This window comes from Silene latifolia, chromosome 9 (assembly GCF_048544455.1).
Source record: "Silene latifolia isolate original U9 population chromosome 9, ASM4854445v1, whole genome shotgun sequence".
In the NCBI taxonomy this organism is placed as follows: Eukaryota; Viridiplantae; Streptophyta; class Magnoliopsida; order Caryophyllales; family Caryophyllaceae; genus Silene; species Silene latifolia.
In genome coordinates this window covers 217,091,833-217,113,482 of record NC_133534.1, presented here as the reverse complement: position 1 = coordinate 217,113,482, position 21,650 = coordinate 217,091,833, and the positions used below count along the sequence as shown (strand labels likewise).

Sequence of the window (21,650 nt, the reverse complement as noted above, 5' to 3'; positions counted from 1 at the left end):
TTAACATTACACAAACACAGTACACAAGTTGTAAGTTAGATATGGCAACGGATCCTGGACCCTATTCAGATCCGCGGATCCGGACCCTGATGGGTAGGATATGGATCCTAATTTTTCAGACCCCTTGGATATGGATTGGATATGGATCCACTTATTTAAAAATGGATCTGGATATGGATCTGGAAAATTTGGATCCGCCGGATATGGATCGGATATGGATCCAACGTTGGTGTGGCGGATATGGATCTGGATCCTATCGGACCCTATCCAGATCCGGTCCATTACCATCCCTACTTGTGACTCGTTGTGTGAACAAATTTTCCTTGTTTATTAGTCCTTGTGACTCGTTGTGTAAACCATATATCCTTGTCTTTGTGACTCGTTGTGTAAACCATTTATCCTTTTTCTTTAGTCCTTGTGACTCGTTGTGTGGACCGCTTGCCCTTGTTCATTAGTCCTTGTGACTCGTTGTGTGAACCGCTTGTCCTTGTTCATTAGTCCTTGTGACTCATTATGTGAACCAGTTTTACTTGTTCATTAGTCCATGTGACTCGTTGTGTGAACCCTTTCTCCTTGTTCATTAGTCCTTGTGACTCGTTGTGTGAACAATTTGTCCTTGTTCACTAGTCCTTGTGACTCGTTGTGTGAACAATTTTTCCTTGTTTTCGTTGTGTGAACCATTTGTCCTTGTTCATTAGTCCTTGTGACTCGTTGTGTGAACAACTTGTCCTTGTTCATTAGTCCTTGTGACTCGTTGTGTGAACCGCTTGTCCTTCTTCATTAGTCCTTGTGACTCGTTGTGTGAACCAGTTGTCCTTGTTCATTAGTCTATGTGACTCGTTGTGTGAACCCTTTCTCCTTGTTCATTAGTCCTTGTGACTCCTTGTGTGAATTATTTTTCCTTGTTTTCGTTGTGCGAACCATTTGTCCTTGTTCATTACTCCTTGTGACTCGTTGTGTAAACCATTTATCCTTGTCTTTGTGACTCATTGTGTAAAACATTTGTCCTTGTTGTTTAGTCCATGTTACTCGTTGTGTCAACCCTTTCTCCTTGTTCATTAGTCCATATGACTCATTGTGTGAACCATTTCTCCTTGTTCATTAGTTCTTGTGACTCGTTGTGTGAACAAATTTTTCTTGTTTGTTAGTCCTTGTGACTCTTTGTGTAAACCATTTATCCTTGTCTTTGTGACTCATTGTGTAAACCATTTATCCTTGTTCTTTAGTCCTTGTGACTCGTTGTGTGAACCGCTTGTCCTTGTTCATTAGTCCTTGTGACTCGTTGTGTGAACCAATTGTCCTTGTTCATTAGTCAATGTGACTCATTCTGTGAACCCTTTCTCTTTGTTCATTAGTCCATATGACTCGTTGTGTGAACCATTTCTCCTTGTTCATTAGTCCTTGTGACTCGTTGTGTGAACAAATTTTCCTTGTTTATTAGTCCATGTGACTCGTTGTGTAAACCATTTATCCTTTTCTTTGTGACTCGTTGTGTAAACCATTTATCCTTGTTCTTTAGTCCTTGTGACTCATTGTGTGAACCAGTTGTCCTTGTTCATTAGTCCATGTGACTCGTTGTGTGAACCCTTTCTCTTTGTTCATTAGTCCATATGACTCGTTGTGTGAACCATTTCTCCTTGTTCATTAGTCCTTGTGACTCGTTGTGTGAACAAATTTTCCTTGTTTATTAGTCCTTGTGACTCGTTGTGTAAACCATTTATCCTTGTCTTTGTGACTCGTTGTGTAAACCATTTATCCTTGTTCTTTAGTCCTTGTGATTCGTTGTGTGGACCGCTTGTCCTTGTTCATTAGTCCTTGTGACTCGTTGTGTGAACCGCTTGTCCTTGTTCATTAGTCCTTGTGACTCGTTGTGTGAACCAGTTGTCCATGTTCATTAGTCTATGTGACTCGTTGTGTGAACCCTTTCACCTTGTTCATTAGCCCTTGTGACTCGTTGTGTTAACAAATTTTCCTTGTTCATTAGTCCATGTGACTCGTTGTGTAAACCATTTATCCTTGTCTTTGTGACTCGTTGTGTAAACCATTTATCCTTGTTCTTTAGTCCTTGTGACTTGTTGTGTGAACCGCTTGTCCTTGTTCATTAGTCCTTGTGACTCGTTGTGTGAACCAATTGTCCTTGTTCATTAGTCAATGTGACTCATTCTGTGAACCCTTTCTCTTTGTTCATTAGTCCATATGACTCGTTGTGTGAACCATTTCTCCTTGTTCATTAGTCCTTGTGACTCGTTGTGTGAACAAATTTTCCTTGTTTATTAGTCCATGTGACTCGTTGTGTAAACCATTTATCCTTTTCTTTGTGACTCGTTGTGTAAACCATTTATCCTTGTTCTTTAGTCCTTGTGACTCATTGTGTGAACCAGTTGTCCTTGTTCATTAGTCCATGTGACTCGTTGTGTGAACCCTTTCTCTTTGTTCATTAGTCCATATGACTCGTTGTGTGAACCATTTCTCCTTGTTCATTAGTCCTTGTGACTCGTTGTGTGAACAAATTTTCCTTGTTTATTAGTCCTTGTGACTCGTTGTGTAAACCATTTATCCTTGTCTTTGTGACTCGTTGTGTAAACCATTTATCCTTGTTCTTTAGTCCTTGTGATTCGTTGTGTGGACCGCTTGTCCTTGTTCATTAGTCCTTGTGACTCGTTGTGTGAACCGCTTGTCCTTGTTCATTAGTCCTTGTGACTCGTTGTGTGAACCAGTTGTCCATGTTCATTAGTCTATGTGACTCGTTGTGTGAACCCTTTCACCTTGTTCATTAGCCCTTGTGACTCGTTGTGTTAACAAATTTTCCTTGTTCATTAGTCCATGTGACTCGTTGTGTAAACCATTTATCCTTGTCTTTGTGACTCGTTGTGTAAACCATTTATCCTTGTTCTTTAGTCCTTGTGACTTGTTGTGTGAACCGCTTGTCCTTGTTCATAAGTCCTTGTGACTCGTTGTGTGAACCAGTTGTCCTTGTTCATTAGTCCATGTGACTCGTTGTGTGAACCCTTTCACCTTGTTCATTAGTCCATGTGACTCGTTGTGTGAACCATTTCTCCTTGTTCATTAGTCTATGTGACTCGTTGTGTGAACAAATTTTCCTTGTTTATTAGTCCTTGTGACTCGTTGTGTAAACCATTTATCCTTGTCTTTGTGACTCGTTGTGTAAACCATTTATCCTTGTTCTTTAGTCCTTGTGACTCGTTGTGTGGACCGCTTGTCCTTGTTCATTAGTCCTTGTGACTCGTTGTGTGAACCGCTTGTTCTTGTTCATTAGTCCTTGTGACTGAAGCAAATATGGTAGGCCGACATTTTGTGTTAAAACAGCCAGCTTTCTCAAGAGAAATGAAGAGCACAATTGCAAGATTCCATGGACAAAATGACATCATATGGTCCCCTTTTTGTACAAGCAAAAGGCCAAAGTAATTGAAGAAGCAAAAACAACAAAATGGACAGCATTTTGTCACACCTAAACAGGCTGCCAAGCTTGTTTATTTGGACCCATTTGTTGTGCTTTTTTTGTGTAAAATATCTACTTGTACTTTTGTCCATTTATGCTTTCAATTGTAGCCTTTAGATTTACTTTTAGATGGATGGTTTGGATGTAATTTGAGTCTCTATTTAAAGAGCACCTATCCCTTGTAATAATTTCAGATTTGAAGTTTATGAGAAATGAAAATGTGAGGTTTTTGAAAAAACCCTTTCTTTAGTTCTTTGCTTAGTGCTTGAACAACCTCCTTTGCTTAGTGCTTGGAGATGACTCTATCCATTTGCTTAGTGCTTTGGAAGAGTATTATCCTAGGCTTAAACATGCTTTGTGATCTTGTTTAAGTCATATCTTTCTTTTTATGTTTCAAATAAAACCTCCCAAAACAGCCCCCCCTAAATCGAGACATTACTACTCCAAAACAGCCCATTTTCGAGTTAATTTTTGTATTATGGTTGCACCGTTTTTAGTAGGGTTTGGGCTGATTACGGACCACCTCATCGTTTTAGTGCAAAGTGGTATCAGAGCTTCGGCTCTTGCGTTTTCTTAAACCAAGACGATCTTGGGAAATGGTGGTCCGTGGTGTTCTAGGGTGTGACACCGCAAATCTGTGCGTGGCTTGATTTGTGGGTGTTGGCTTTGGTTCGAGCACTTGTGTGTTGCTCGGGTCGAGTTGGCTAACAAGAGGGTTCGGTCTTTGCTAAGTGCTTGACTAGAATGGGCTCTTGTTGTTTCCCTCTTTAACATCTATACTACATTTTTCTGAAATTGTATTTGTTTTTGAAATCGTCTTTTGTTATACCACGTTCTTAACCGCGAAAGTTTGAGGACAAACTTTTCTCAACAAAGGGAGTTTGAAGCAAATATGGTAGGCCGACATTTTGTGTTAAAACAGCCAGCTTTCTCAAGAGAAATGAAGAGCACAATTGCAAGATTCCATGGACAAAATGACATCATATGGTCCCCTTTTTGTACAAGCAAAAGGCCAAAGTAATTGAAGAAGCAAAAACAACAAAATGGACAGCATTTTGTCACACCTAAACAGGCTGCCAAGCTTGTTTATTTGGACCCATTTGTTGTGCTTTTTTGTGTAAAATATCTACTTGTACTTTTGTCCATTTATGCTTTCAATTGTAGCCTTTAGATTTACTTTTAGATGGATGGTTTGGATGTAATTTGAGTCTCTATTTAAAGAGCACCTATCCCTTGTAATAATTTCAGATTTGAAGTTTATGAGAAATGAAAATGTGAGGTTTTTGAAAAAACCCTTTCTTTAGTTCTTTGCTTAGTGCTTGAACAACCTCCTTTGCTTAGTGCTTGGAGATGACTCTATCCATTTGCTTAGTGCTTTGGAAGAGTATTATCCTAGGCTTAAACATGCTTTGTGATCTTGTTTAAGTCATATCTTTCTTTTTATGTTTCAAATAAAACCTCCCAAAACAGCCCCCCCTAAATCGAGACATTACTACTCCAAAACAGCCCATTTTCGAGTTAATTTTTGTATTATGGTTGCACCGTTTTTAGTAGGGTTTGGGCTGATTACGGACCACCTCATCGTTTTAGTGCAGTGACTCTTTGTGTGAACCAGTTGTCCTTGTTCATTAGTCCATGTGACTCGTTGTGTGAACCCTTTCTCCTTGTTCATTAGTCCTTGTGACTCGTTGTGTGAACAATTTGTCCTTGTTCATTAGTCCTTGTGACAAGTTGTGTGAACAATTTTTCCTTGTTTTCGTTGTGCGAACCATTTGTCCTTGTTCATTAGTCCTTGTGACTCGTTGTGTAAACCATTTATCCTTGTCTTTGTGACTCATTGTGTAAAGCATTTGTCCGTGTTCTTTAGTCCTTGTGACTCGTTGTGTGAACCATTTGTCCTTGTTCATTAGTCCTTGTGACTCGTTGTGTGAACCAGTTGTCCTTGTTCATTAGTCCATGTTACTCGTTGTGTAAACCCTTTCTCCTTGTTCATTAGTCCATATAACTCGTTGTGTGAATCATTTCTTCTTGTTCATTAGTTCTTGTGACTCGTTGTGTGAACAAATTTTTCTTGTTTGTTAGTCCTTGTGACTCTTTGTGTAGACCATTTATCCTTGTCTTTGTGACTCATTGTGTAAACCATTTATCCTTGTTCTTTAGTCCTTGTGACTCGTTGTGTGAACCGCTTGTCCTTGTTCATTAGTCCTTGTGACTCGTTGTGAACCAATTGTCCTTGTTCATTAGTCAATGTGACTCATTGTGTGAACCCTTTCTCCTTGTTCATTAGTCCATTTGACTCGTTGTGTGAACCATTTCTCCTTGTTAATTAGTCCTTGTGACTCGTTGTGTTAACAAATTTTCCTTGTTTATTAGTCCATGTGACTCGTTGTGTAAACCATTTATCCTTTTCTTTGTGACTCGTTGTGTAAACCATTTATCCTTGTTCTTTAGTCCTTGTGACTCATTTTGTGAACCAGTTGTCCTTGTTCATTAGTCCATGTGACTCGTTGTGTGAACCCTTTCTCTTTGTTCATTAGTCCATGTGACTCGTTGTGTGAACCCTTTCTCTTTGTTCATTAGTCCATATGACTCGTTGTGTGAACCATTTCTCCTTGTTCATTAGTCCTTGTGACTCGTTGTGTGAACAAATTTTCCTTGTTTATTAGTCCTTGTGACTCGTTGTGTAAACCATTTATCCTTGTCTTTGTGACTCGTTATGTAAACCATTTATCCTTGTTCTTTAGTCCTTGTGATTCGTTGTGTGGACCGCTTGTCCTTGTTCATTAGTCCTTGTGACTCGTTGTGTGAACCGCTTGTCCTTGTTCATTAGTCCTTGTGACTCGTTGTGTGAACCAGTTGTCCATGTTCATTAGTCTATGTGACTCGTTGTGTGAACCCTTTCACCTTGTTCATTAGCCCTTGTGACTCGTTGTGTTAACAAATTTTCCTTGTTCATTAGTCCATGTGACTCGTTGTGTAAACCATTTATCCTTGTCTTTGTGACTCGTTGTGTAAACCATTTATCCTTGTTCTTTAGTCCTTGTGACTTGTTGTGTGAACCGCTTGTCCTTGTTCATTAGTCCTTGTGACTCGTGTGAACCAGTTGTCCTTGTTCATTAGTCCATGTGACTCGTTGTGTGAACCCTTTCACCTTGTTCATTAGTCCATGTGACTCGTTGTGTGAACCATTTCTCCTTGTTCATTAGTCTTTGTGACTCGTTGTGTGAACAAATTTTCCTTGTTTATTAGTCCTTGTGACTCGTTGTGTAAACCATTTATCCTTGTTCTTTAGTCCTTGTGACTCGTTGTGTGGACCGCTTGTCCTTGTTCATTAGTCCTTGTGACTCGTTGTGTGAATCGCTTGTCCTTGTTCATTAGTCCTTGTGACTCTTTAAGTGAACCAGTTGTCCTTGTTCATTATTCCATGTGACTCGTTGTGTGAACCCTTTCTCCTTGTTCATTAGTCCTTGTGACTCGTTGTGTGAACAATTTGTCCTTGTTCATTAGTCCTTGTGACACGTTGTGTGAACCATTTTTCCTTGTTTTCGTTGTGCGAACCATTTCTCCTTGTTCATTAGTCCTTGTGACTCGTTGTGTAAACCATTTATCCTTGTCTTTGTGACTCGTTGTGTAAAGCATTTGTCCGTGTTCTTTAGTCCTTGTGACTCGTTGTGTGAACCATTTATCCTTGTTCATTAGTCCTTGTGACTCGTTGTGTGAACCAGTTGTCCTTGTTCATTAGTCCATGTTACTCGTTGTGTCAACCCTTTCTCCTTGTTCAATAGTCCAAATAACTCGTTGTGTGAACCATTTCTCCTTGTTCATTAGTTCTTGTGACTCGTTGTGTGAAAAAAAATTTCTTGTTTGTTAGTCCTTGTGACTCTTTGTGTAGACCATTTATCCTTGTCTTTGTGACTCATTGTGTAAACCATTTATCCTTGTTCTTTAGTCCTTGCGACTCGTTGTGTGAACCGCTTGTCCTTGTTCATTAGTCCTTGTGACTCGTTGTGTGAACCAGTTGTCCTTGTTCATTAGTCCATGTGACTCGTTGTGTGAACCCTTTCTCCTTGTTCATTAGTCCATGTGACTCGTTGTGTAAACCATTTATCCTTTTCTTTGTGACTCGTTGTGTAAACCATTTATCCTTGTTCTTTAGTCCTTGTGACTCATTTTGTGAACCAGTTGTCCTTGTTCATTAGTCCATGTGACTCGTTGTGTGAACCCTTTCTCTTTGTTCATTAGTCCATGCGACTCGTTGTGTGAACCCTTTCTCTTTGTTCATTAGTCCATATGACTCGTTGTGTGAACCATTTGTCCTTGTTCATTAGTCCTTGTGACTCGTTGTGTGAAAAAATTTTCCTTGTTTATTAGTCCTTGTGACTCGTTGTGTAAACCATTTATCCTTGTCTTTGTGACTCGTTATGTAAACCATTTATCCTTGTTCTTTAGTCCTTGTGATTCGTTGTGTGGACCACTTGTCCTTGTTCATTAGTCCTTGTGACTCGTTGTGTGAACCGCTTGTCCTTGTTCATTAGTCCTTGTGACTCGTTGTGAACCAATTGTCCTTGTTCATTAGTCAATGTGACTCATTGTGTGAACCCTTTCTCCTTGTTCATTAGTCCATTTGACTCGTTGTGTGAACCATTTCTCCTTGTTAATTAGTCCTTGTGACTCGTTGTGTTAACAAATTTTCCTTGTTTATTAGTCCATGTGACTCGTTGTGTAAACCATTTATCCTTTTCTTTGTGACTCGTTGTGTAAACCATTTATCCTTGTTCTTTAGTCCTTGTGACTCATTTTGTGAACCAGTTGTCCTTGTTCATTAGTCCATGTGACTCGTTGTGTGAACCCTTTCTCTTTGTTCATTAGTCCATGTGACTCGTTGTGTGAACCCTTTCTCTTTGTTCATTAGTCCATATGACTCGTTGTGTGAACCATTTCTCCTTGTTCATTAGTCCTTGTGACTCGTTGTGTGAACAAATTTTCCTTGTTTATTAGTCCTTGTGACTCGTTGTGTAAACCATTTATCCTTGTCTTTGTGACTCGTTATGTAAACCATTTATCCTTGTTCTTTAGTCCTTGTGATTCGTTGTGTGGACCGCTTGTCCTTGTTCATTAGTCCTTGTGACTCGTTGTGTGAACCGCTTGTCCTTGTTCATTAGTCCTTGTGACTCGTTGTGTGAACCAGTTGTCCATGTTCATTAGTCTATGTGACTCGTTGTGTGAACCCTTTCACCTTGTTCATTAGCCCTTGTGACTCGTTGTGTTAACAAATTTTCCTTGTTCATTAGTCCATGTGACTCGTTGTGTAAACCATTTATCCTTGTCTTTGTGACTCGTTGTGTAAACCATTTATCCTTGTTCTTTAGTCCTTGTGACTTGTTGTGTGAACCGCTTGTCCTTGTTCATTAGTCCTTGTGACTCGTTGTGTGAACCAGTTGTCCTTGTTCATTAGTCCATGTGACTCGTTGTGTGAACCCTTTCACCTTGTTCATTAGTCCATGTGACTCGTTGTGTGAACCATTTCTCCTTGTTCATTAGTCTTTGTGACTCGTTGTGTGAACAAATTTTCCTTGTTTATTAGTCCTTGTGACTCGTTGTGTAAACCATTTATCCTTGTTCTTTAGTCCTTGTGACTCGTTGTGTGGACCGCTTGTCCTTGTTCATTAGTCCTTGTGACTCGTTGTGTGAATCGCTTGTCCTTGTTCATTAGTCCTTGTGACTCTTTCTGTGAACCAGTTGTCCTTGTTCATTATTCCATGTGACTCGTTGTGTGAACCCTTTCTCCTTGTTCATTAGTCCTTGTGACTCGTTGTGTGAACAATTTGTCCTTGTTCATTAGTCCTTGTGACACGTTGTGTGAACCATTTTTCCTTGTTTTCGTTGTGCGAACCATTTCTCCTTGTTCATTAGTCCTTGTGACTCGTTGTGTAAACCATTTATCCTTGTCTTTGTGACTCGTTGTGTAAAGCATTTGTCCGTGTTCTTTAGTCCTTGTGACTCGTTGTGTGAACCATTTATCCTTGTTCATTAGTCCTTGTGACTCGTTGTGTGAACCAGTTGTCCTTGTTCATTAGTCCATGTTACTCGTTGTGTCAACCCTTTCTCCTTGTTCAATAGTCCAAATAACTCGTTGTGTGAACCATTTCTCCTTGTTCATTAGTTCTTGTGACTCGTTGTGTGAAAAAAAATTTCTTGTTTGTTAGTCCTTGTGACTCTTTGTGTAGACCATTTATCCTTGTCTTTGTGACTCATTGTGTAAACCATTTATCCTTGTTCTTTAGTCCTTCTGACTCGTTGTGTGAACCGCTTGTCCTTGTTCATTAGTCCTTGTGACTCGTTGTGTGAACCAGTTGTCCTTGTTCATTAGTCCATGTGACTCGTTGTGTGAACCCTTTCTCCTTGTTCATTAGTCCATGTGACTCGTTGTGTAAACCATTTATCCTTTTCTTTGTGACTCGTTGTGTAAACCATTTATCCTTGTTCTTTAGTCCTTGTGACTCATTTTGTGAACCAGTTGTCCTTGTTCATTAGTCCATGTGACTCGTTGTGTGAACCCTTTCTCTTTGTTCATTAGTCCATGCGACTCGTTGTGTGAACCCTTTCTCTTTGTTCATTAGTCCATATGACTCGTTGTGTGAACCATTTGTCCTTGTTCATTAGTCCTTGTGACTCGTTGTGTGAAAAAATTTTCCTTGTTTATTAGTCCTTGTGACTCGTTGTGTAAACCATTTATCCTTGTCTTTGTGACTCGTTATGTAAACCATTTATCCTTGTTCTTTAGTCCTTGTGATTCGTTGTGTGGACCACTTGTCCTTGTTCATTAGTCCTTGTGACTCGTTGTGTGAACCGCTTGTCCTTGTTCATTAGTCCTTGTGACTCGTTGTGTGAACCAGTTGTCCATGTTCATTAGTCTATGTGACTCGTTGTGTGAACCCTTTCACCTTGTTCATTAGCCCTTGTGACTCGTTGTGTTAACAAATTTTCCTTGTTCATTAGTCCATGTGACTCGTTGTGTAAACCATTTATCCTTGTCTTTGTGACTCGTTGTGTAAACCATTTATCCTTGTACTTTAGTCCTTGTGACTTGTTGTGTGAACCGCTTGTCCTTGTTCATTAGTCCTTGTGACTCGTTGTGTAAACCATTTATCCTTGTCTTTGTGACTCATTGTGTAAAACATTTGTCCTTGTTCTTTAGTCCATGTTACTCGTTGTGTCAACCCTTTCTCCTTGTTCATTAGTCCATATGACTCGTTGTGTGAACCATTTCTCCTTGTTCATTAGTTCTTGTGACTCGTTGTGTGAACAAATTTTTCTTGTTTGTTAGTCCTTGTGACTCTTTGTGTAAACCATTTATCCTTGTCTTTGTGACTCATTGTGTAAACCATTTATCCTTGTTGTTTAGTCCTTGTGACTCGTTGTGTGAACCACTTGTCCTTGTTCATTAGTCCTTGTGACTCGTTGTGTGAACCAATTGTCCTTGTTCTTGAAAGATCATAGATCCATATTAGACTCTCTAATGAAATAAATTTATCTCATAAATTGATGTAAATGTGATCTATGTAACATGCATGCTAATATAAAAGCATAAAAACAAAGTATAAGGAAAAACAATTTCCTTACATTGAATATAAGGTAAAATGGGCACAAATTAGTTCTCCTTACTAATTTGTTCTTGAGCTAAAATAAGTGGATGATCCTCCTTGAATAACCTTCAACTAGAAAGTCTCCTCCAAGTAGCACCCAAGAACAACCCAAATAATATTAATAAGTAAGAACTAGTAACTTATTAATATGTGCCCTTGATAATAATACTAGTAATATTACTAACTATTCTTAGTAATAATAGTATACTAGAGAGGAATTATTGTAGAGAGAAGGAAGAGCTTTGTTCACATGCAAAGTATGATGAATTGTGTAAGAAGGATGGAGTGAACAAGTGAATAATATATAGAGTGTAGAAATGGGAAAGGAAGTGGCGGGTGGAAGGAGTCTTTAGTGGACAATTTTTGTTTTATATTTTTATCTTACATCACATGCAAAATGTAGTATAAAACATATATTATGGTAGTATACAAAATAAGGTAAAATGATTATGTAAGTAATCATCCATTACACTTATTTTACACGGTCCACATGACCATATACGGGTCCATGTTGGTTTTTATATTTGTCGCACAAATCCGTGTAATTTTCATTTTAAATATCGTATCATGTTTAATTGCTTCCATAATAAATCCGTCAATTCACTCTGAAATATACGTGTACCACTACACATATTATTTACGTACTAATATTAATCACATTAATCAATTAGTACAATTTTAGTAAATTAACAGTTAATTAACTAAAACCCGTTTCCCAAAACTTATTATTTAATTATCGCATAATTAAATAATAACTGCCGCTCCTCGAGTTCGCAACTCGAAATCTCTCTAACAATAATCGACTAACCTCTTAATCTATAAATCAAGGGACTAAATGAATTGTATCTCATACAATTAATTAGTTATCAATTTGGGTTCGTTCCTTTAGGTGTGACCGAAAGGGGTCAGTTGATCACCGCCGTCTCACGACAATAACGTCAAACTCTAGTCAGCCAACCGTTATCGATTTACGTTAATCAACTGACGAGGATCAAATAATTAAATATCTGATGATATTCTATTAATGAGATTTATTATGTTAACGCACTATTGTGGAGGACACTAACTCCAACAATCTCCCACTTGTCCGACACAAGGTGTGCGCTACCAATTCTCTTGTCCGTTTTAATCTCCCACTCAATGCAAGGTGTCTTACAGGTCGCACTTGCACATGAACACATCGCGAGTGGTTTTCTCGATCGGGAGTGTGACTACCTGACCGGAAAAATCTCTCACAGATTACTTCCGAGCGTGGCCACGCATTTGTAGTCATTAACTCCTCGAGTGGCCTTGAGATATAGTTACCCAACGTGGGTGGACAATTCCTGTATGCCCTATCTATCCTATTGCACAATACAGCTCACCATGACCTAGTAAATGCCCTTTTGGCCTCCTTTCACGGCACGACCTAGGACAAAAACCAAAGTCACTCGGAAACTGCACCTGCTCATATAATAGTCTCCAAATAAAAGAATCGACTCATTAGAACATCTTAGAGATCCCCGCCACGACCAGGCGTCTATAATAGAACTTAGGGACTCTCTAAATGGTCACTGTCCGGCAAAGTGTCACACACTCCGCCTATGTAATCGACCAGTCATCATATATGACCTTATGGTGTTGAACAACCATCAATCGACTCACAATCTAGTCACTCCGAGACGTCACCTCATTAAGTGACTAGGGACAAAATACAATGTTCATCTTATTCACTTGAATAGTGTTCAACATTGTCTCCACAACTTATTCAGATAAACAAGGTATTAAAATTTAGTCACACTAAATAAAAATTCATAAAAGAATGAATACGAAAACAATGAATGTGATTATCATATATATAATAAAAGATACACTATCCAATTATTACATATCCATAATCTAAAGAAAATCTGGTACTCGTCTCAATCCCATAGAGACGACATGACCATCATGCTTGGCCTTTGATAAAGGCTTGGTTAAAGGATCAGAATGTTGTCATCTCATCCCAACCTTACAAATGTCAATTTCCTTCCTTTCCACATAATCTCTAATTACATGGTATTTCCTTTCAATGTGTCTAGATTTGTTACTAGACTTAGGCTCTTTGGCTTGAAAAATAGCTCCACTGTTATCACAATATAGAGTGATAGGATCTTTGGCAGAATGGACTACTCCTAGCCCCTCCATGAATTGCCTAATCCAAACAGCTTCCTTCGCACCTCGACGCCTGCAAGGTACTCAGCCTCTGTTGTAGAATCCGCAGTAACACTTTGCTTGAAGCTCTTCCAGCAAACAGCTCCTCCATTTAGCATAAACACGTAGCCGGATTGGGATTTCATGTCATCCCGATCAGTTTGGAAACTTGCGTCCGTGTAACCTCTTACACACAACTCAGTTTCTCCTCCAAACACTAAGAACGAATCCTTAGTTCTTCTCAAGTACTTAAGGATGTTCTTTACGGCTATCCAGTGACTCTCACCAGGCTTGGCTTGATACCGACTTGTCATGCTCAAGGCATACGCAACGTCGGGACGAGTGCAAATCATAGCATACATGATAGACCCAACAGTGGAAGCATAAGGGACGGTCTTCATGTGTTCAATTTCCTTAGGGGTAGAGGGAGACTGTGACTTGCTCAAAGTAATCCCTTGGCCCATAGGTAGAAATCCTCTCTTGGAGTCTTTCATATTGAACCGGTCAAGAACTTTGTCAATATAAGCTTCTTGACTCAATGCTAGTATCCTCTTGGACCTATCCCTATAGATCCGGATACCTAAGATTCGTTGTGCCTCTCCCAAGTCCTTCATTTGGAAGTGTTTCCCTAGCCACTCCTTAACGGAAGTGAGCGATGGAATGTCATTCCCAATGAGCAATATGTCATCCACATATAGGACAAGGAATACAACCTTACTCCCACTAAACTTCATGTATAAACACGGTTCTTCCACACTTCTAGTGAATCCGTATTGTTTAATGACATGATCAAAGCGATGGTTCCAACTCCTAGATGCCCGCTAAGACCATAGATGGACTTCTTGAGCTTACACACCTTCTTAGGGTTAGATGTATCCACAAAACCTTCGGGTTGTATCATGTACACCTCTTCTTCTAGAATCCCATTCAAAAAGGCGGTTTTGACATCCATTTGCCAAATCTCATAATCATGAAATGCGGCAACCGCTAAGATTATCCTAATGGACCTTAGCATAGCGACTGGAGCGAAGGTTTCGTCATAGTGTAAACCATGAACTTGGGTGAAACCTTTTGCCACCAATCTAGCTTTGTAAACATCCACATGTTTATCCACGCCGAGTTTAATTTTGTATATCCATTTACACTTTGAAGAGGTCGCACTCCCTCGGTAAATCCACCAAGTCCCATACTTGGTTCTCGTACATGGAATCCATTTCGGACCGCATGGCTTCTAGCCAAAGCGAAGAGTCGGGACTAGACATGGCCGATTTGTAGGTAGTGGGTTCATTACTTTCAAGAAGTAACAAAACACCATCCTCTTCGATGTTACCAAGGTATCGATCGGTGGATTAGAAATCCTACTTGACTTTCTAGGAATAATTACCGTTTCAGAGGAAGAGGGAATGTTTTCCTCCACGTTCTCCTCTACCTCATTCTCGGTTTGTGGCTCTCGAACTTCTTCAAGCTCAAATTTTCTCCCACTCTGTCTCCTAGAAATAAATTCCTTTTCTAGGAAGACAAAGATCACGAGCCACAAACACTTTGTTCTCGTGTTTATTGTAGAAGTAATAGCCACGTGTTTCCCTTGGATATCCTACAAAAAGACATTTGTCAGACCTAGGTGCAAGCTTATTGTCAGACTTGATCTTAACGTACGCTTCGCAACCCCAAATACGCATGAATGACAAATGAGGGACTCTCCCTGTCCATATCTCATATGGAGTCTTATCGGCCGCTTTAGTCGGGCTTCGATTTAGTGAAAATACTGCAGACAAGAGGGCAAAACCCCAAAATGAACTAGGAAGCTCAGTTAGACTCATCATTGACCGAACCATATCAAGTAAAGTTCGGTTTCTCCTTTCGGCCACACCATTTAATTGCGGTGTGCCAGGAGGAGTCCATTGTGATACTATACCACAATCTTTTAGGTGTGAATCAAATTCAATATTTAGATACTCACCACCACGGTCGGACCGTAGAGTCTTTATCTTTTTATCCAATTGGTTCTCTACTTCCTTTTGAAACTCTTTGAACTTGTCAAAGGCTTCACTTTTGTTCTTCATTAAGTAGACATACCCATATCTACTTAAGTCATCAGTAAAAGTAATGAAGTAGTGAAAACCTCCTCTAGCGGTGATGGTTAATGGTCCACACACATCCGTGTGTATGAGAGCCAAAACCTCACTAGCTCGTGTCCCTTTTCCCGCAAAAAGGTGCACGAGTCATCTTGCCTAAAAGGCAAGACTCGCATGTACCATAAGATTCAAAACCAAATGGTTTGAGCACTTTTGATGAAGCAAGTCTCTTAATGCGTCTTTCGTTTATGTGGCCTAAACGACAATGCCAAAGGTAGGATTCGTTTGGATCACCCTTTTTGAGCTTTTTAGTTTCCATATGATAAACGTCATTAACATCATTTAAAACATAAATGCCTCCAATTGAAATGGCCTTGCCATAAACCACATCATTTAAAGAAAAAGTACAACACTTGTCCTTGATCATAAAACAAAAGCCTTCCGCGTCTAACGCGGAAATGGAGATGATGTTCTTAGTTAAAGTTGGTACAAAATAACACTTATTTAAATACAACTCTAAACCACTAGCTAAAGTGAGCACATAGGTCCCTACGGCAACGGCGGCTACTCTAGCTCCATTGCCCATGCGGAGATCCACATCACCTTTTGCTAGTGCTTGCACGTCCCTTATACCCTGCAAATGGTTACAAAGGTGAGAGCCACATCCGGTATCAAGTACCCAAGTGGAAGTACAAGCATAATTAACGTCTATCACATAGAGAGAGGAAATCATACCAATAGGCGTCACACGCCCTTCCTTGAGATCCTCCAAGTATTTGGGACAACTCCTCCTATAATGCCCCTTCCCATTACAATGGAAACATTCGGCCTCGGAGAGCTTGACACTTTTTGCCTTGGGATTGCCATTCACAACGGCCTTCCCCTTTCCCTTGTCAATTTTCTTTGACGATTTCTTGAATTGGGACTTTTGTTTCCCTTTTCCTTTCTTGACTCCAAGAGACATGTTCTTTAACTTCATGGTTAAAACATCTCCCTTTTCACTCCCACTAGCCTCCATATCCCTCTCCGCTTGGGTGAGGAGTGCATGAATTTCATGGTAACTCTTATCCATACCATTCATGTTGTAGTGTACCCTAAAGTGGGCAAACTTGGTGGGAAGTGAGTGAAGGATACGATCCACCACAAGAGTTTTAGGAATCTTACACCCTAGACGCTCTAGGATGTCAACATATTCGACCATTTGAAGGACATGGGGACCAACCTTTTGGCCCCTCTCAAGCTTAGCTTCAAAGAAGCGTGCCGCCGCATCGTATTGACGGACTTTAGGTGTTTGTGAAAACATAGTGATCATACGAGTGAATATCTCGTAAGCATTTAAAGAAATGCATGATGGCTTGAGCTTTGGCGATATTGACCATATCAACACATTCTTGATATCATTCAACATCCTCACATAGTCATCATAGGCGGTCCGCACCGCCGATGAAGCTCTTGCACCGGGCTCGATAGGAGGAGCATCGGTTAAGTAAGTGAGCACATTGTCGGACAACGCGGCACTTTTGATGTTGGATTCCCATTCAAGAAAGTTACTACCGTCATCTTTTAAAATACATTTGTCCATTACGGACCTTAGCCATGAATCTTTGCCTAGTGAAGTAGTCGATGGAGTTGATGAAGCTGCCATTGCGAATTAAAATGCTACAACAAAAAGGGAAATTAACATTCATTGTTTTAAAATTACTTGTAAAAACATGTTTAGCAAGTTTTAGCATTTATATAATGACCTCCCACTTAATTATATAAATGATTCCAAGACCCAAATATTAAACAAAAATGAGCATCGCTTGGGCGAAACATCCCATAATTGCGTAAATTCGGTAAGTCACGTTGACTAATTCTACCTCTAGAACTCTTGGTCGACAAATTTCCTCAAATTTATCTACTAGCCCCGAACACAAGACCGTCTTATATCCCGTTGAGTCCAACCAATTTTGGCGTGTGATAACCGCTTACCACCCTACTTACCCAAGGTAAAAAGAGAACACCCCGCTAGGGCGAGCGTGGCTCTAATGAACAAGAGATTCATAGGTGTTACTAATTGGTAAGGCTAATCTCAATTTTAGTTATGTGAGAGATCTTGTCAATTTAGTCATAAATTCCTTATAAGTGAATTAATTCAGCGAATGTAAACGACGTGAATTGACAACCGCGAAAAATAAAATGCATGTGAATGGCGATTTTGGCATGCGCGAAAATAAAACAAGCAAACATGTAAGCATATGAATAAATCCTAGTATGGCCTCCTAGTTAATAAACAACTAGTCTATTACATTTCGGAAACCAACTCCTTGGTCCCTTGCCTCTTCATTCCTTAAGTGGCTCTTCCTTGTGGGATTTGGAACACCTTCCAAAAATAGACTCCGTTTCGTTGTAATCCGTCTTTTGGAAACGCCGTTAAAAATAACTATTACAAATGAATTACATAGCTATTCCTATTATACATTAATTAATAAAATGAATAAAACTATTAATTAATTACAAACCGACGATACGAGATCGTATTTAATTACAAACAAATCGATATTCCCATTCATTTCGGGTAATAACGATTAAAAATTAACTAGGCCATACTAGGTACAAAAGATAAATACTTTAAATAAATGACAATCATTCATTCAACTTAAATAAATATGCTTAAAATGCTGTAAATATGATGCCAAAATCGCCCTACCTATCATTCATTGGTATCCATCTCGGTTTTGTGGATTTAATCGATTTTTAACATGTAAAAATCAATAATTAACTCTTAAATCTCATTTAAGTCCAAACTAATAGTCCAAACTGTTTTGAACCTCAAAATTAGTCTTCACTAATTTTATGACAAATTATTAGTTTGGTTTGGTGATAATTTGCTAATTAAATCGGAAAAATCATAATATTTAAGTAAAAATCCAAAATAATTGAAAAATTACCCAAACAATTGAAACAAAAATTTTTAGTATTCTGGAACACTCCCAAGAACACCAAAAAGTCATAAAAATTGCCCAAAAATTTCGGATAAATTTTGTGAAGAAAAAGATCGATATTTATCGGTTTTTAACCACTAAAACCAATAAATCATCAAAACAAAGTGAAAACACACATGCAAAATCACTTTTGACATTTAAATAATATTTCTAAATGTACATAAATTTATCATGGGCAGAATCAAAAATTTCGAAATTATGATTAATTAATTGGACTTTTATCGACTTTTTACTCAAAAAATCAATAAACATGCAAAAATTTCGAACCAACCTTCAACCTTTTGCATACAATCAGTAGAAAACATGCATGAAATGCCATAAAAAGGCCATGCACCGAATCAACATTTAACTAATTTTAGTCAATTTTTCACTAAAATGCGACATTTTGACTCGGTTTTCTACCAAAAAACATTAAAATTAGCAAAATTACTTGAAAAATCACCAAAAATTCCACAAACCTTTTGAGATCAGTAGGTATGCATGTCCCAAAAATTTCGTGCCAAAACCTCTTCTAACACAATTTTTGAGTTTTTACTAATTATCTCATAATTCATAAAAATGCTTAAAATCAACATGCAAATTACAAGCCTATGCTCTGATACCACTTGAAAGATCATAGATCCATATTAGACTCTCTAATGAAATAAATTTATCTCATAAATTGATGTAAATGTGATCTATGTAACATGCATGCTAATATAAAAGCATAAAAACAAAGTATAAGGAAAAACAATTTCCTTACATTGAATATAAGGTAAAATGGGCACAAATTAGTTCTCCTTACTAATTTGTTCTTGAGCTAAAATAAGTGGATGATCCTCCTTGAATAACCTTCAACTAGAAAGTCTCCTCCAAGTAGCACCCAAGAACAACCCAAATAATATTAATAAGTAAGAACTAGTAACTTATTAATATGTGCCCTTGATAATAATACTAGTAATATTACTAACTATTCTTAGTAATAATAGTATACTAGAGAGGAATTATTGTAGAGAGAAGGAAGAGCTTTGTTCACATGCAAAGTATGATGAATTGTGTAAGAAGGATGGAGTGAACAAGTGAATAATATATAGAGTGTAGAAATGGGAAAGGAAGTGGCGGGTGGAAGGAGTCTTTAGTGGACAATTTTTGTTTTATATTTTTATCTTACATCACATGCAAAATGTAGTATAAAACATATATTATGGTAGTATACAAAATAAGGTAAAATGATTATGTAAGTAATCATCCATTACACTTATTTTACACGGTCCACATGACCATATACGGGTCCATGTTGGTTTTTATATTTGTCGCACAAATCCGTGTAATTTTCATTTTAAATATCGTATCATGTTTAATTGCTTCCATAATAAATCCGTCCAATTCACTCTGTAAATATACGTGTACCACTACACATATTATTTACGTACTAATATTAATCACATTAATCAATTAGTACAATTTTAGTAAATTAACAGTTAATTAACTAAAACCCGTTTCCCAAAACTTATTATTTAATTATCGCATAATTAAATAATAACTGCCGCTCCTCGAGTTCGCAACTCGAAATCTCTCTAACAATAATCGACTAACCTCTTAATCTATAAATCAAGGGACTAAATGAATTGTATCTCATACAATTAATTAGTTATCAATTTGGGTTCGTTCCTTTAGGTGTGACCGAAAGGGGTCAGTTGATCACCGCCGTCTCACGACAATAACGTCAAACTCTAGTCAGCCAACCGTTATCGATTTACGTTAATCAACTGACGAGGATCAAATAATTAAATATCTGATGATATTCTATTAATGAGATTTATTATGTTAACGCACTATTGTGGAGGACACTAACTCCAACAGTTCATTAGTCAATGTGACTCATTGTGTGAACCCTTTCTCCTTGTTCATTAGTACATTTGACTCGTTGTGTGAACCATTTCTCCTTGTTAATTTGTCCTTGTGACTCGTTGTGTTAACAAATTTTCCTTGTTTATTAGTCCATGTGACTCGTTGTGTAAACCATTTATCCTTTTCTTTGTGACTCGTTGTGTAAACCATTTATCCTTGTTCTTTAGTCCTTGTGACTCATTTTGTGAACCAGTTGTCCTTGTTCATTAGTCCATGTGACTTGTTGTGTGAACCCTTTCTCTTTGTTCATTAGTCCATGTGACTCGTTGTGTGAACCCTTTCTCTTTGTTCATTAGTCCATATGACTCGTTGTGTGAACCATTTCTCCTTGTTCATTAGTCCTTGTGACTCGTTGTGTGAACAAATTTTCCTTGTTTATTAGTCCTTGTGACTCGTTGTGTAAACCATTTATCCTTGTCTTTGTGACTCGTTATGTAAACCATTTATCCTTGTTCTTTAGTCCTTGTGATTCGTTGTGTGGACCGCTTGCCCTTGTTCATTAGTCCTTGTGACTCGTTGTGTGAACCGCTTGTCCTTGTTCATTAGTCCTTGTGACTCGTTGTGTGAACCAGTTGTCCATGTTCATTAGTCTATGTGACTCGTTGTGTGAACCCTTTCACCTTGTTCATTAGCCCTTGTGACTCGTTGTGTTAACAAATTTTCCTTGTTCATTAGTCCATGTGACTCGTTGTGTAAACCATTTATCCTTGTCTTTGTGACTCGTTGTGTAAACCATTTATCCTTGTACTTTAGTCCTTGTGACTTGTTGTGTGAACCGCTTGTCCTTGTTCATTAGTCCTTGTGACTCGTTGTGTAAACCATTTATCCTTGTCTTTGTGACTCATTGTGTAAAACATTTGTCCTTGTTCTTTAGTCCATGTTACTCGTTGTGTCAACCCTTTCTCCTTGTTCATTAGTCCATATGACTCGTTGTGTGAACCATTTCTCCTTGTTCATTAGTTCTTGTGACTCGTTGTGTGAACAAATTTTTCTTGTTTGTTAGTCCTTGTGATTATTTGTGTAAACCATTTATCCTTGTCTTTGTGACTCATTGTGTAAACCATTTATCCTTGTTGTTTAGTCCTTCTGACTCGTTGTGTGAACCACTTGTCCTTGTTCATTAGTCCTTGTGACTCGTTGTGTGAACCAATTGTCCTTGTTCATTAGTCAATGTGACTCATTGTGTGAACCCTTTCTCCTTGTTCATTAGTCCATTTGACTCGTTGTGTGAACCATTTCTCCTTGTTAATTTGTCCTTGTGACTCGTTGTGTTAACAAATTTTCCTTGTTTATTAGTCCATGTGACTCGTTGTGTAAACCATTTATCCTTTTCTTTGTGACTCGTTGTGTAAACCATTTATCCTTGTTCTTTAGTCCTTGTGACTCATTTTGTGAACCAGTTGTCCTTGTTCATTAGTCC

The 21,650-nt window shown here is 38.4% G+C and overlaps 1 protein-coding gene and 1 long non-coding RNA gene across 2 annotated transcripts; one reads left to right on the top strand and one right to left on the bottom strand.

Moving 5' to 3' along the window:
- The first annotated feature begins 3,293 nt into the window (after positions 1 to 3,293).
- LOC141598501 (uncharacterized) lies at positions 3,294 to 4,727 on the top strand. Its single transcript, XR_012523562.1, has 2 exons — positions 3,294 to 4,002; positions 4,341 to 4,727. It is a non-coding gene; the product is annotated as an uncharacterized LOC141598501 (long non-coding RNA).
- A 10,964-nt stretch (positions 4,728 to 15,691) lies between these two features.
- Positions 15,692 to 19,623, bottom strand: LOC141598500 (uncharacterized). Its single transcript, XM_074418189.1, has 3 exons — positions 19,083 to 19,623; positions 16,089 to 17,012; positions 15,692 to 15,987 (listed from the first exon to the last, which is right to left on the bottom strand). Exons 2-3 carry the CDS (start codon positions 16,996 to 16,998, stop codon positions 15,953 to 15,955), a joined length of 945 nt encoding a protein of 314 aa, XP_074274290.1. The 5' UTR covers positions 16,999 to 17,012; positions 19,083 to 19,623; the 3' UTR covers positions 15,692 to 15,952.
- Positions 19,624 to 21,650: the final 2,027 nt, after the last annotated feature.